At 47.1% G+C, this 14,945-nt stretch overlaps 1 protein-coding gene across 2 annotated transcripts in view; it reads left to right on the forward strand.

The window, feature by feature from the left end:
- The window catches only part of BRAP (BRCA1 associated protein), a 39,520-nt gene extending 25,132 nt beyond the window's left edge, over nt 1-14,388 (forward strand). Inside the window, exons 1-12 of one of the 2 annotated variants that reach the window (XM_060786062.2) lie at nt 109-280; nt 3,927-4,088; nt 4,207-4,411; nt 5,660-5,849; nt 6,870-6,983; nt 7,381-7,529; nt 8,083-8,158; nt 8,329-8,467; nt 9,317-9,426; nt 10,034-10,123; nt 11,649-11,752; nt 12,086-14,388. In XM_060786062.2, coding sequence (XP_060642045.1) covers nt 199-280; nt 3,927-4,088; nt 4,207-4,411; nt 5,660-5,849; nt 6,870-6,983; nt 7,381-7,529; nt 8,083-8,158; nt 8,329-8,467; nt 9,317-9,426; nt 10,034-10,123; nt 11,649-11,752; nt 12,086-12,443 — 1,779 coding nt within the window. In that variant the 5' untranslated portion in view covers nt 109-198 and the 3' untranslated portion in view covers nt 12,444-14,388. Of the gene's footprint in view, nt 1-108; nt 281-3,926; nt 4,089-4,206; nt 4,412-5,659; nt 5,850-6,869; nt 6,984-7,380; nt 7,530-8,082; nt 8,159-8,328; nt 8,468-9,316; nt 9,427-10,033; nt 10,124-11,648; nt 11,753-12,085 lie in introns of those variants that run through there. The other variant, XM_067473082.1, reaches the window with a different exon arrangement.
- The last annotated feature ends 557 nt before the right edge of the window (nt 14,389-14,945 follow it).

Below are 14,945 nucleotides of genomic sequence, written 5' to 3' on the forward strand. Positions count from 1 at the left end.
CCGGCGCATGCGGCCAACCACTCCTCCCACCCTCGAGGAGTCAAAGGTCGTGGGGCCAGCAGGGGGAGGAGGAGGAGGCGGAAGTGGCTCACAATCGCGGAGCGGCGGGGCAGAGAGGAGGAGGAGGAGGTGGAGGTGGTGGTCCCGGTGCCAAGCCGCGGGCCCCGCCGCTCCGGGCGCCCTCCGCTGGCGGGCCCTATGAGTGTGTCGCTGGTGGTGCTGCGCCTCGAGCTGGCCGAGAGCTCGCCCCTGCCCGGCGGATTCCCCTACAGCGCGGCCGGTGAGCGAGGGAGGGGGAGATGGGAAGGGGGCGCTCTCTTCCCGCCCCTGCGGTCGCGGCTCCATCGCCCAGCTGGCCTGGCCGTCGGCCAAGTTGTTTGGGGCTGCTGGGAGTCAGAGCCGGGGGGGGGGGTGGGTTGCTTGTTGTGCCTCTTGTTTGTCCTCAGCTTTCCTGGCTTCTGGGGGAAGCGGGTGAGTGCTGGGAATTGTAGTGCAGTGGGCTCACAGGGTGCTCTCCTCCGGGGAGATCTCTATATCTCAGGCACGGGCAAACTTCTGCCCTCCAGGTGTTTTGGACTTCAACTCCCGCAATTCCTAACAGCCTACAGGCTGTAAGGAATTGTGGGAGTTGAAGTCCAAAACACCTGGAAGGCTGAAGTTTGTCCATGCCTGCTATGTCTGCTTAGTTAGTAGGTGGATAGTATGCATGGCCCCATTAGAAAATGGGTAAGCATATGAGTCAACAACTCTCGTCATCATCTGTCATTGGCAGCAAAACCACACCAGTCAGTCCTGATGGGTCTTTGTGCCAAGTTTGGTTCAGATCCATCCTTGGTGGGATTCACAGATCTCTTAGATTGTTGGCCATACTACAACTCCTATCATCCTCCACACACACACACACACACCCAACCCTGACATTACTTAAAGTTGGTCGTGGGTGTGTCTTTGTGGTTCAGGTCTGTTGTTGGTGGGAGTCACAGGGTTCTCTGGATGTGGGAGCCATCTTTGAAAATACAGGCAGTCCCAAGTTACAAACAAAATTGGTTCTGGAGGTTTGTTCTTAAGTTGAACTTGTCAGTTAGAGCAGGGACATTTTTTGAAGTGTCAAATGTGTATATTTGTTTAACTTTGGATCACATAGGGAAGGGTGAACACCCCTGTGGGGTTTCCTTTGCTGTCTGTCCCTGTTCAGAAGAGTTCACCCCACTTTCTGTCCCTGTGATAATTGGATTTTGATAAATTTGGCTTATGGAAACAAGGATCAGTGATAGAGCTTCAATTGAGACATTTCCCCCCCATGATAATAACTCTCCAGGAGTGGATTTCCCTGCTGAGGGGTGGATTTCTCCCCCTTCCTGTTGTCTCACCCCATTCTTAACTGTGATGTTTGTAACTCAGGGACTGCCTTTCCATACAAACATAGGTAGGCACATACATATATACATACATACATTTTATGATATATATATATATATATAATACACACACACACACACATAGCAGCTTTTTTCATCTTGGTGGATTTCAGATGTGTCATATGGCAATCTCTCTTGTCCAGGGATAATGGGAGGTGGAGTCTCACTTGACTGGAAGGTTTCCGGCTGGGGAAAGGGGATTTAACATCCTGTGTGGGACTCTGTTTATGGTGTTACATGATGCACACAAGGCCAGGGTGGTGTTCTCCCTCGTCTCATTGTGTTCATCTCATCTGTATGTCTTCAGTTTGCTGGTGGCTCTTTGAACAAAATTAACGAGTCAAGCTGTGGCGCAACTCAGAAAAAGGATAAATGGCGGAGCAGCAGGAGGTTACTTTGGCTGGTGCTGTGTGTCTTCAATTTGTATCTGGTTCTGTGACCCCACAAACCCACGGCAGTGTTTTCTAGTCTGGGTTTGCCTTTGCCTCTTTCCAAGACGGAGGGAGTGTGTGACTTGCCCAGGATTGCTCCATGGGCTTTTAAGGACAGGCGGGGTGTTGGATTCTGGTCTCCAGAGTGGCAATCCAGCACTTAAGCTACTGCCCTGGTATTTAGGCAAATTTGCTATGTGTGCTTTAAAGTCAGGTTGATAAATGGCTCCAGGGGTTTTCTGTTGTGAAGAGAATGCCTAATGTATTGAGGAAAGCATAACCAAATCACATGCTTTAAACAAAAGGTGCTTGGATGATGGCCGGAGAAAGGCTCTTCTCTGCCAGAAACTATTTGAAATATGTAGTATTGATCAAGCAGAAATAGTGGTTGGAGTTACTGTTAACATCAGATATGTCACTTGGTCCTGAGACCATTGAAACAGGTGATTTCCAGCATTGAGGAATATTATATATTTATATTTAAATTTCAGTTCCAAAAGCCTCAGCCAGAATGGCTCATAGTCAGGCATTCTGGGATTTGAAATCTGCTGGTAGTGCTTTCTCTTGTTTTGGTCTTCCCTGCCCTCAATTGTCAAAGTTACTGTGACTAATCTATTATAAATAGGGTTAAATCCATGGTGAGAAGAGTTGATAGGTTACAATTAGTGTTACTGTGCATGATGTATTAGAATTGCATGGAGAAAGCAAATTGGTTTCTGCACCCAAAGTTCTTAGACCCTCTTTATATAAAAAGATGTTCTATTTCTATGTTGTGCTACAGACACCAATCCAGGAGAGGCTGTTTCATAACAAACACAAACAACATAAGGCCGGACCATGCAACAAAGCAGAGTAATGCCTTAGGGCAGGCATGGGCAAACTTGGGCCCTCCCTCCAGGTGTTTTGCACTTCAGCTCCCACAATTCCTAACAGGCTCAGGCCCCTTCCTTTCCCCCCTCATCCGCTTAAGCTGAGTCCAAAACACCTAGAGGGGAGAGCCCAAGTTTGCCCATGCCTGCTTTAGGGTGTGGGCTTCATGGCAAACATTGATAATGGATGGGTTGAAGTACAGCAAAGAAGGCCTGGTTTTCTTCGGTATCAAGCTCAATGACAGAAGAAGTGGGTGGGACAAAAATCTGATTCCTGAGTTCCAAACATTGCAGATATCAGTCTTCAACTAGATCCCCTTGTTAGTTTGTGTCGTCATTAAAAAGAGGGAAGGTGTGTGGGTAAGATTAACAAGACCTTTGAGACTAACTGGTTTACTTTAACATGAGCTTTCATGGATACCAGTCCACTCCTGTAGGCAGACAGTGGAGTGATAGTAAAGTCACAGGTTTGGACGCCCAGCAAAAGGACCTCTTGGAAAGCAGATTTATTGCTTCCTCATTCACTAGAGTACTAATATACTGGATACTTGAAAGACCTGTATGATTTTACATAGATTTATGGCCAGAGTGAGAGCTGGCATGTCCCCACTCTCCTATAACTATGCATCAGTACCTGTGGCTATAATGTCACCCCAAGGAGATGGATATCAACAAGCCTTTAAGGTGCAGCTTCTAGATTCACTTTGGCCCCACCATGTTTCTTTTCTTTGTCTGTTCAAGTCACAGTATGTTACAAACTGTTGATAACATTCAAGAGTAGCAACAGTGGGCTGGGGAAAGCATTAGAAACGGAGGAGGAGGAGGAGAACATAACATGCCTTTCCATAACAAAGTTAAACAAAATTCAACCTTTATTCATTATTCTAAGGAGAAAAGCCCAGATGCCTCTGTCGCTATAGCGAGTGTCTGTAATGGTGAGCTTCCTGATGTTATTCCTCCAATTTATTTTAGAAGTGTCGCTTAAGAGGTGCTTAACTGGATCATAGATGTTGCTCAAGTGATAAGAATGTGGAGTGGTAGGGAAGAGAGGACATGGAAAAAAAAACCTTCAATGAATTAATAGCACTGATGCAGTTTTAATTGACTTGTCACCACTCAGGTTTTGCAGGTCTTGTCTGGCTGTGGTTGTTTTGCTCTGGAGTCTGTGAGTACCTATTTTAATGACATGAATCACTATTTCCGCTTAGCCACTGAAATGTCTGATGAGGAAATCCAGGAGAAATCACTAGCCGTCGCCACAGCCTCCTTGGAAGGAAAAGCAGCTGTGGAAAGAGCTTCCTTGATTCACCAGCACATTGGTCGCAGAGAGATGACAGATATGATCATTGAGACCCTCAAGCCTGATACAGGTATGTATGAAATGTTACATTGTGCTCATAAACAGAACATGTGCCCTGGAAATTGCACCTCTGCAAAATTGATGAAAGTGACCCAATTTCTAACCTGCACAATTCTGGCATCCTAAAGCAGATGAAGTGAAAGTGGCAATGGAAAAAGGCAAAGCTTCCGAGACCTCCTCTGCAGAGGACCGAGGCAAACACGAGGGCCAAAGCACTAGCCTTGGGACTATGCTGGACTCCCCTTCCAAGCAGCTGCCAGACCAGATTTCTTTCTTTAGTGGCAACCCGTCTGTTGAAATAGTCCATGGCATCATGCATCTCTACAAGACAAAGTAAGACAAAAGTGCCTTCCCTCTTTTTACAGCTTCAGGTGACTCTGTGGTTGTGAAACTCCTTTGAGGACAGAGCCATTAATTTAGTGGTCGGGTCTTCTGTCTTGTGGGGAGATTGTTCAAAGTTCAATCCCTGGCATCTCGAGGCCAAAAGAGTACACAGGAGAGGCCTGGAAAGACTTCTCTCTGCCTAAGAGCCAGGACAGAGGCTGCCTACCAGAGTAGACAGGCGTGGGTTGGATGGTGGACTCATTTGAGATGAAGCAGCTCTGGATTCACCTTTTCAAGCCAGACTTGAATTTGAGGGTTCCTTAGGAAGAAGTGACTCGTTGACTGATTTTAGTTCATTATTATCCAATTGTTGAGTAGTGATCTTGTGACTTGCTTTAAGGTCTGTGATGTCTGCAGTGAAGAATTGTGTGCTATATGCTTTAGGCTGTGGGCTTTTTTGAATTTCCTTTTAAAAAGTCTCCAACAAAAATAGTGGACTTGGGATTTCTGCAGTTGGAGATATTTCTGGAATATTCTTGGGTATAGATTCTGGTAAATTTTAGGGCAGAGGGAGCAAACTTTGAATTAAAATGAGACCAGGAGTGTTTAGACATCCAGTTGTGAAAATGGGTATTGTGTGTTTGGATTACATAGCCACTCAACACATTTAAAGTTTGAATTACTGTTCCAAGAAGGATTCCTGCCACAGATGCTGGCGAAACGTCAGGAGAGAATGCTTCTAGAACATGGCCATATAGCCCAAAAAACCTACAACAACCCAGTTCCAAAAAGCTTCCAGAAACAGTAATTTGTGCTTAGGGCTTGAGGATCATAGGCAGAATTGGCAGACCCTTCTTCTGCTCTGTATGCATCTAAAATATGCCATAGCTTCTGGCTGTAGGATAATGGGAATGGTAGTCCAACAAGTCTAGAGCTTTGTTGACGCTCTTAGCTCCTTCCCTGTTAGATGTAGAGGCTATGACTGATCCTTTTGAGAAAACAGAGTCACATCTTCCTGTGATATAGTTTAAACGCCATAACAGTTGCAGGTAACCAAACTTGGTATGATTTGCTACCCCATAACAAATTGATCAGTGGTTCTGCTCAGACAGGAAGCAACAGATGCAAGATAATTACCTGTTTTTTGGTTGCACCCTTCAATGCAGAGGAACTCTTTGGAAACTTATGCTTCAGCTGTTTGGTTGAACCTTTCAGAATGAACACTTTCCTGACTCTCCTCTTTTTTGCCTCATGCAGCAAGATGACCTCCTTGAAGGAAGACGTGCGTCGCAGTGCCATGCTGTGTATTCTCACAGTTCCTGCCACCATGACCAGCCACGACCTCATGAAGTTTGTGGCTTCATTCTACGATGTCATTGAGCACATGAAGATCATCCGAGACTCCACCCCAAACCAATACATGGCCCTGATCAAGTTTAGCACACAGGTAAAGACAATAACATGACTGGCTGGTTTGGTGGAAAGAAACCTCCTTCCCAACCTCATATCCTCTCTAGGGCCTTGAGCATTTGAAAAAGCGACACTGCCCACCTGTTTCTACACTTCACAGCTTCCTTATGTGAAAATGTTTGGAGGGAACCCAGGGCCAGGAGATTGAAGTCCAAGTTGTCAGTTGGTTGCAAAGCTCACCTTGGACTAGCTCTCTTTTCACCTCACTTGTTTCATAGGGTTGCTGAGAGGATAAGTTGGTGTGGCAGGAAGCCTGTGCATCTTTGTGCTCCTTGGGGAAAGGAGAGCCTGGCTCTTACAGGAAAACACCGCTCTTCTTGTCAGCCCTTCTGTTCTCAAGGCATTCAACCCCATATCCAGTTGCTGATTGAAACTGTCTGACTTCCTGCTCCAAATGGCCCTGAAGTGAAATTACGGAAGGTGGCCGGAACCATTTCCAGTTGTCTGCATGATTGAGTTTAGATGTTTGGAAGGGTATGATGTGTGTGTGTGTGAGAGAGAGAGTGATCTTACTGATCACTAGAGTGATAAAAAGCAAGGCTTCAGGAGATAATTTCTGGTGAAGTGTTGAGGAAATTCAGCAAAAGAAGTAAAGTGGAATTGTATCTTCAGGGATGCAGTGTGACCCCTGTTTGGCAAACCCTAGGTAGGGAGGGACCTTGAAAGCGTGCAGGTGGCTGTTAACTGCATTCTGCAACCTGGGAGTCTTAATTGCTTATTAAGCTCTTTCTTAATATTGAGAGCATGCAGTTAATGTTTTCCAACATGAGTTTGAAATCTGATGCATGTGAAGGTAGGTTATGAAAACTGTAAGGATAGAAATTGACTTCCCAAAGATGAAGCTTCTTGATTCTGAGTGGGGTTGCTCTCTCTCTCTCTATTTGTCCCTTCATATAAGCTTGTGCCTTTGGTGGGAACTACTTCAGTTGATTTTTTACTGTAACAGTCTATATCCTTTCCACCAGAATTTCTCAATCTCTCTCTTTTTCACTTATAGGCTGATGCGGATAGCTTTTATATAGCTTGCAATGGCCGGCAATTTAACTCCATAGAAGAGGATGTTTGTCAGCTGGTCTATGTGGAGAGGGCAGAAGTCTTCAAGTCAGAAGATGTAAGTGTCCTCTTCCTTCTCTTATCTTTTCTTAATGGAATTCAGCATCTTCCCTGGATGCAGACCTTTGGCCTTGGAAGAACTTGCCTCCTAGCTTCATAAACAGAACCACCTATTTCTGATGAAAGGGAAGATCTTGATTGAATTCTTCAAGCATATCAGCTGACTATCAAGCTCGGAGAGGAACCAGCTTTGCTTCCTGTGGGATGGAGTGCCAGCCTGGGAGCAGCCACCAAAAAGGCCCTCTCTCAAGTTTTCACCAAATATGCTGTTATGGTGGTTGGACAAAAAAAAAGCCCTGATAAAAGCAGGTTGATAACTGCGATATGCTGTCTTGGATATAGCCACTGTTTGGAAATTGTTACATTGATCAGGGTGTCTCTCTCTTTGCACAAAGGGGGCCAGTCTTCCTGTCATGGACCTAACCGAGCTTCCAAAGTGCACTGTCTGCTTGGAGCGAATGGATGAGTCTGTCAACGGCATTCTTACGACGCTTTGCAACCACAGCTTCCATAGCCAATGTCTGCAGCGTTGGGAGGACACCACGTAAGATACGTTCTTCTACTCGGTAGCTGTTTGTTTGGCACAAGCTGGAGCATGCAGAGAAAAAAGTATATTTGTCAGAGGAAAGGTTTTGCTGTTCCGGATGTAATGCAGTGCTGCTCAAGGCTTTGATAGTTCCAGAAAATATTTTCGTACTCTGTTTGGGGTAGGATCTGAGTTAGGCTGCTCATTTTGCCCATCAGTATACACCTCGGAAAGGTGAACAGGGTGCTAGCCCATTCAGATGCTTGGCTTCCTCACAGAAAAATTCCTTGTTCCCAAGAGGTATAGTGGCAGGTGTTTTGTGCTCAAATTGTGGGATTAAGATTGGCAAAGTGGGATTGGAATGAGATAGTTGAACTCCCCTTGCAGGCTCTCCAATGCTCACCAGGTAAGCTCAGCTTCTTGGAGGCTTGAATATCCAGGAAGGTCAGCTTTGTGTGAGCACTGTGGTGATCCACTGCCTCCAATCATTAGGAGGCAGTGGACCAGTACCTACCCATGCCCACAGTGTGTTTGGCCTGGATTAGTAACTGTCCTCTCCCTTCTCTTCCAGGTGTCCTGTGTGCCGGTATTGCCAGACACCTGAACCTGTTGAGGAGAACAAGTGCTTTGAGTGTGGTGTCCAAGAAGTGAGTGGGTCTGGGGAGGGAGTGGCCAGGGAAGGGGCCATTGGCATTCTCTCTTTGTCGGGAGAGCCTTGGCTTTGCAAGGAGAGCTGTGTCGACATGGGAACACCAACCTATCCTCCCCTAAGGGTCTCTTCCAGTGTCTTAGTTCAGATAACACATATCTCCCACAGAATCTATGGATCTGCCTGATCTGTGGGCACATTGGCTGCGGGCGCTACGTGAGTCGGCATGCCTACAAGCACTTTGAAGAGACTCAACACACCTATGCTATGCAGCTGACCAACCACCGGGTCTGGGACTATGCAGGAGGTATTTCCCTATCCTTTAAGCCACTTGTGGCAGCAAGGAACCTTTTTGAAAAATGAAAAGGGCAATATTTGTTGGGTTGTTTCAAAAAGGAAAAAGCATTTACAGTGTAAAGCAGCAACAGCAGCAGTTTCAGCAGATCAGAAGCTTCTTGAGCCTAGCAGTGGAGCAATTTACAAGAGCAGAGTGAAGTGCTAAAAGTTACAAAAGACTTTATTGAAAGAACTACATTTGTATCTAGGAAAGTGGGGTCCTAGCTACCTAACTGTTTCTCTGGAGACACCTTGGCTTTCTCCATGCTCACAGGAGAAGAACAAAAGTGAAGACTCAGAGGATTGTCATGTGGCATGTCCCTGAGAAGTATCAGTGTAACAAAGAAGAGAAAGATAGAGAGAGAGAGAGAGGCAGATAAAGAAGGCAATGGGGGAAGGGCTTTCCCTGCCAGCAAACCCGTTTGCCTGTCTGTTTCCTTGATGAAGGCTACAAACTTGTGCAGGATAGGGTTGGGTTCCAACAATAGTAAACCTCCCTCTTTACATGTTGAAAAAAATGATGTTGATTTCAGTGAAGGCAGGAGAATCCTGGCCAGAGCACAGCTCCCTCTGGGGTTTTGCATTCTGCCTCCCTTGAACTCTCCAGGGCCTGTCCCCATTCTGTAGGATGAGATTGGAAGGAGCTGTGGGGCTCTCAGCCGAGTGAGGCTTTCTCTCTGCATTGGCAAAGAGTGGAAAGGGTTTGCACAGGTGCCTCTATGCGCCTTCCCCTTTGGCTTTCTTCAGAACCAACCTCTTCTCCTCTAGTTGTTAGAAACTTGCCTCCAATGACCAGCAAGGTTGTTGCCTTTCTCTCTAGACAATTACGTCCACCGGCTGGTGGCCAGCAAGACCGATGGAAAGCTAGTCCAGTACGAGTGCGAGGGGGAGGTGTGCCAGGAGGAGAAGATCGATGCCTTGCAGCTAGAGGTAAGCCTGCTTTGGCCTTAGCATTCGTTCTAACGCCATGGGTGCCCTGGGGAGAGTTCCTCGGTTGCCACCCTGAAGCTGGCTGTTTTCTTTGAGGTGCGGAGTCTGTGTTTGTGCTGGCATAGTCCTGAAGAAATGAGTTGTGCTGGAACCATACAAAATGAGCCCGAGTGCTGAGGGAACTTGCCCTTTCCAGTCACACCTTTCTGAGTTTTTCTGTGGGTTATTAAGCTTAGATTTCTCTTCCCATGGTTTTATGCACACACTGGGTCTGGGGGGACTCCCACATAAATTAGAAAAAGGTACAAGCATAGGAATGTCTCAATAGCAGGGCATTTAAAACCATGGCAAGAACAGTTGTAAAAAGCAGCATTTGCAGACCATTGTGAAAGAAGAGTTCACTGCAGGTCACGATTGAGGCCCCTCTGGTAGTCTAGATGTTCGATTACAGCTCCCAGCATTCCTCTTCCTTGGCTGGAGCTGTTGGAAGTGGCCGCCCAGTGAGCCCTGGGGGTCTGCAGGCTTCCCAACCTCCCAAGAAGGTAGGTGGTCTCTTCCTGCCTACATCCATGACATTTCCATGTCTTTCTTTCTCCACTGAATGCAGTACTCGTACTTGCTGACAAGTCAGTTGGAGTCCCAGCGTATCTACTGGGAGAACAAGATTGTCCGAATAGAGAAGGATACCGCCGAAGAGGTGAGTCCATCGTGGACAGGAATGCATTTACCGAGAGCAGAGGTATCAAACTTGTGGCTCTCCAGGTGTTTTGGACTTCAGCTCCAAGAATCCCTGGCCATTGGATAAGCTGGCTAGGGCTTCTGAAAGTTGGAAGACCAAACACCTGGAGGGCTACAAGTTTGACAGCTCTGGCCTCGAGGATAGCAAGCTAAAGGCAGAGCTGTAGGAGAGTGAACAAGTGCGTGCCACCATTCCTTCCACCCCCTGAATGCCTAGATTTGCCTTAAATGAAGTCTGCATGCAGGTTCATTGTCAGAAATATTAAAAAATAACTGGGTATTTTTGATTCCAAAAAAGTGAGTCAAACACTTAAAGAGTTAGTAGGCCAAAGCCTGTTAGAATTAGTGGGGCAAAGCTAGTGTCGTCCTGTGGAGTGTGAGGTAAACCTCTGTGTGTGAGAAAGCTCCAGTGTGAAGGCTGCTGCGTGTAAAGCTACTATGTATTTGTTTTTTGTGTGTGTGTTATGGAAACCTAGTTCTTGTAAATAGTGCACCCATATTATTTTACTACAAAGAAACCCTCCTAAGAAAGAGATAACTTTAGGCTATTGGTGCTGGGGCACGCTGCTGCTAATAAGTTACTCGACTGTACATTTATGAGGAGGGTCTTTTGTTAATAAGCCCACTTGCCCAACATCCATCACAGTCATCATGTTTTCCCTGGCCCTCCATCCCTCAGAGGGACTAGTAGCATAGTTTTGGCTTCCTGGGGCAAAGCATGAAACCTCTGCCTTGGTGGGGATGTCTTTTGTTGCCTTCTGTCCCATCACTCAGTTCTTTATCAGAATCCTCCAGTAGGGGGCGTCTTAGGTAGGCGACTTGTTCCCCTTCAGGCCTCAACTCCCATAATCCCTGACTGTCAGCGAGAGTTTGTGGCTGCTGGAGTGCATAATCTTTGGTGGGCATCAGATACGAAACAGGAATCGAAAGCTCACACAGGTGGCTTTTTACTCTCCTTCTTTGCTTTGTGTGCCTTTGGTGGAGAACACAGTGCCAGCCGAAGGGAGTCCTGTGATCCCGTTGCTGACTGTGGCAGTTTTTTTCAAAGACAAAACCTATTTCAGTTTGCTTTTTGTTTTGAATGATGGGGCAGGAACTCTGACAGACCCTCCTCTCTGCCAGCAAGTTCTGTGCAAGCTGACTGCTTTTGCCGCTTGCAACCAGCACCAGCTTCCTAGTTAAAGATTACTTTTTAAATAGCAGGTCTGATTGTGATTCTTAAGAATGAAGGAGTCAGTGGAAGGTGGATTTTGGGAAGGCGTTTGCCCTGAGATGGGTGGCATCTTGGTTGCAAAGGGCAGCGGTCCAAGCCCACACTCTCCCATTTTGCCTTTATCTTGAAATGTATTTCCAGAATCTAGGATGGGGCCAAAAGTGTAGCAATCTTTCCAGGAGCCTCAACTCTCACCCTGAAAACTGCCATGTGGACTTTGGCCTGCTTGAAATTTCTCTCACTTTGTGTGTTCTTTTTTTTTATAAACCAGATTAACAACATGAAGTCTAAATTTAAAGAGACCATTGAGAAATGTGATTCACTGGAACAGAGACTGAATGACCTACTCAAAGAGAAGCAGTCTCTGGAAAGAAAGTATGTGATTCCCATTTAGCATTGGTGTTGCACACAGACGTTTGTTTTCCTTTATATATTCATTGTTGTTGCTGCTGTTCCTGTTTTATTCCTTTACATCCCTCTTTTATCCTAGTATATGGGACTCAGGGCTATTTGCTTAATATTAAACCAGAACCAATTAATAATTCAGTGGGGACCCCCATCTCTGTGGAGGGAGGCATTCCTGAACTTACCCTGGATACTCAGGAACTCCCCCAGTTGAGAACATTCCCCTTTTCCTGCAGGTTTGCTGTGACCTCCCTCGAGCTGGCGGGGTCTCACTGATCAACTCCGCTCTTGTTCTTTCCTCAGGTGCACCCAGCTGAGTGCCAAGGTGTGCAAGCTCACCACGGAGCTGAAGGAGGAGCAGGAGATGAACAAGTGTTTGCGCGCCAACCAGCTCTTGCTTCAGAACAAGCTGAAGGAGGAGGAGAAGCTGCTCAAGGAGACCTGTGAGCAGAAGGACCTGCAGATTACCGAGATCCAGGAACAGCTCCGGGATGTCATGTTCTACCTGGAGACCCAGCAGAAGATCAACCACCTCCCGGTGGAGGCCCGGCAGGAGATCCAGGATGGACAGATCAACATTGCCATGGCCTCAGCTAGCTCAGCCGCCGGGGTTGCAGGGAAGCCTTCGGCCCGGAAAGGTAGAGGCAAGCGGGGCAAGTGAGCAATGAGGCTGGGGCAACCAACCTTAACGAAAGTGGCCATGGCAGGTGGCCAGGGAGAGAGTGAGAGTTGCCTGTTGTGCAGAACAGGCGCCAGAGTCCACTGAAGGGTCAATGACCCCTTTCCACATCCTTTCCTACTCTGTTGCACTAGCCGTGGCCTTTGGAGGCCTGGAAGGCTCTTTCCCAAGTGAGCCACTCCTAGGCAAGCTATTCTAATTCCTTATGGCTCGCTTGCTTAATTTAACTCCTCCTTTTTCTTGTCTCTGCTGCATAGCTGGCCCCAGTTCTAGCTGTTTGCTTGGAGTTTGACTTTTTAAAAAAGAGCGACAACCAAAAAAGACAACAGAGACTCAGGTTTCCTTTAGAATGAGTGTGAGGGATGCAGCCTTTTGCCCTCTTCCATAACCCGGTTGCTGGCCTCGACCTGGGTACAGTCTTTGTCTGGAGCATGGCTGAGTACGGCTGGAGGAGGAACAAGCGTGGCCTCCCCCTTTTGCCACAGAGCCTTTCTCCCAAGCCTATTCCCCCCCCGCCCCCGCATGCTCTTCCAGAGTACAAGCAGTGCCTCATGGGTTGCATCCGCTTTCCCAGAGTACTTCCAACTCCCTGCCTTGATACCTGACTATGCAGTACAGGAGAATGCATGCAACCAACCCCCACCGGAAAAGCTGCTTTTGCAGCACGCACTTTGGAATGGTGCCCTCAGGGGCATGCTTTGCCCCCTCCCCTACTCTTCCACCACTCTGTTGTCCCAAGCAGTGCTTCCATGCAGGGCTCCAAGCATGCCATTTCCAGGACAAACTCGCATTTGAATGCCTAGGCAGGGAAGGGGCACCACTTCTCTGATCCCCTTGGCCCATTGCTGAGGTCTGAAGTACCCTTTGCTTAAAGAAAAAGTCTCAGTGAAAAGATCAGGAGCTCTTGGCAGATGGTTATATATAAATCAGGACTGGTCCTTAGTCGATCAGAGAAGCACAATGTCAAGAGAAAGACTCTATTAACACTGATTTCAGAAGCTTAAAAATCTGAAATGCCCATTGCACATCTGAGGGGAGATGCCAAGAGCTGGCAGACTCTTTCCAGCACCTGTAGTTGGGATAGATGCCCTGTCTTCCACTTGCTCCTGGAGTGTGACCACCCTTGCACCTTCTTGTAGTTCAGGGGCCACTGTGAATGGCCAGGGGCCTGACCTGCGTACTTTAGCTTGGCTTGGCTTGTAGCATGCCCACAATTCTTCCCTTTCCAAAAAAGAAAAAAGAAAAAGCCATCCATGTCTTCTTAAGGGATGCTCTTTCCTATGCCTATCTTTGCTTGTTTGCTGGAGGAGCACTTTCTTTTTCTCAGTTGTGGTGTTCTCCTTGGCAAAGGTTCTACTCCCTCTCATTGCCATGAAATAGAAGTGAAGTGAGTGCAATAATATTTGGGGAAATGTTCATCCACAGAGAAGGTTTACAGTTCTTCGTATTATAAATTCCATGGTGTGGGGAATGAATTCAGGAGTCCCACCAATTGTTTCTTGAAAAGGTTTTCCCTTCCTCAGGGAACTTTTTGGTTAGCAGGCTTGCATGGGGACACCATTGGAAGCCCAGTTCCACTTTGGCCTAGTTTAGGGGCTTGTTCTTGCGTTAACATTTGGGTCAAGATCTGGACTGGTTCTCAGGAAGTTTGTGCATTTCCTCTGGAATGTTTGTGTTTTCCGCGTAGTTTGCAGCCTGGATCTTTTAGAAATTGAGAAGAGTTCCTAGCCATTGTATGTGCAAGAGAGCTAGATCTGCACACTGTTTCAGTCAGCCAAACTTTTTCTGAACTGGAAGCAGCCTTCTTTATTGTCGGGTTGGACAGGAGTTTGGTTGACACTCGAAAGATCCACAGATGTGTCCTTTCTAAAAAGATGTACTTTGCTGTAACACCTGCAACAAAACCCATTAAACTGGATAAACCATATACATTTGCCTTTTGTGTGTACAGCGTCGTTGCCAGGTTGTGGATGGAGGGAGATAGTGGACTTCTTCCTGAAGTTCTGAGGGCAAATGGTACACTTGAGAAAACCAACTGGTTTCCCTGTGACATCCATGAGGTGAATGCCTCGGTCTACAGCAAAATGGCTCATGGCAGGAAGAATGGTCAGCGCTGGAATCCTTTCTTCAGTCTGTTAGAAGTGGCCTCCAAAGCTGGGGAAGTTCTAGCTGGTCCTAATAATGGCAGAATACTACAGGGGATTCATTTCCCCCTCTGCCTTACCACTTAGGGAGGCGAGAAGGGGGAAATGCACATGAAGGCACAATGGAAGCCAAAGAGAGCAAGACAAAGGCTATATTGAAATGGAACCAGACCAGCAAAACAATTGTACAAGCCTTTGTCCAGCGGAGAGGCAATCGCAAGGGACAGGGCTTCCTATGATAGCAGTTGGGGGGGGGGGGAGATGGGATGGGGGAGCCATGGGGTGGGTAGGAGGGTGGCGCCTTGGCCAAAGCCAATGCTCAATGCGCTTCATGTGAGAC

Source organism: Anolis sagrei, chromosome X, assembly GCF_037176765.1.
Source record: "Anolis sagrei isolate rAnoSag1 chromosome X, rAnoSag1.mat, whole genome shotgun sequence".
In the NCBI taxonomy this organism is placed as follows: Eukaryota; Metazoa; Chordata; class Lepidosauria; order Squamata; family Dactyloidae; genus Anolis; species Anolis sagrei.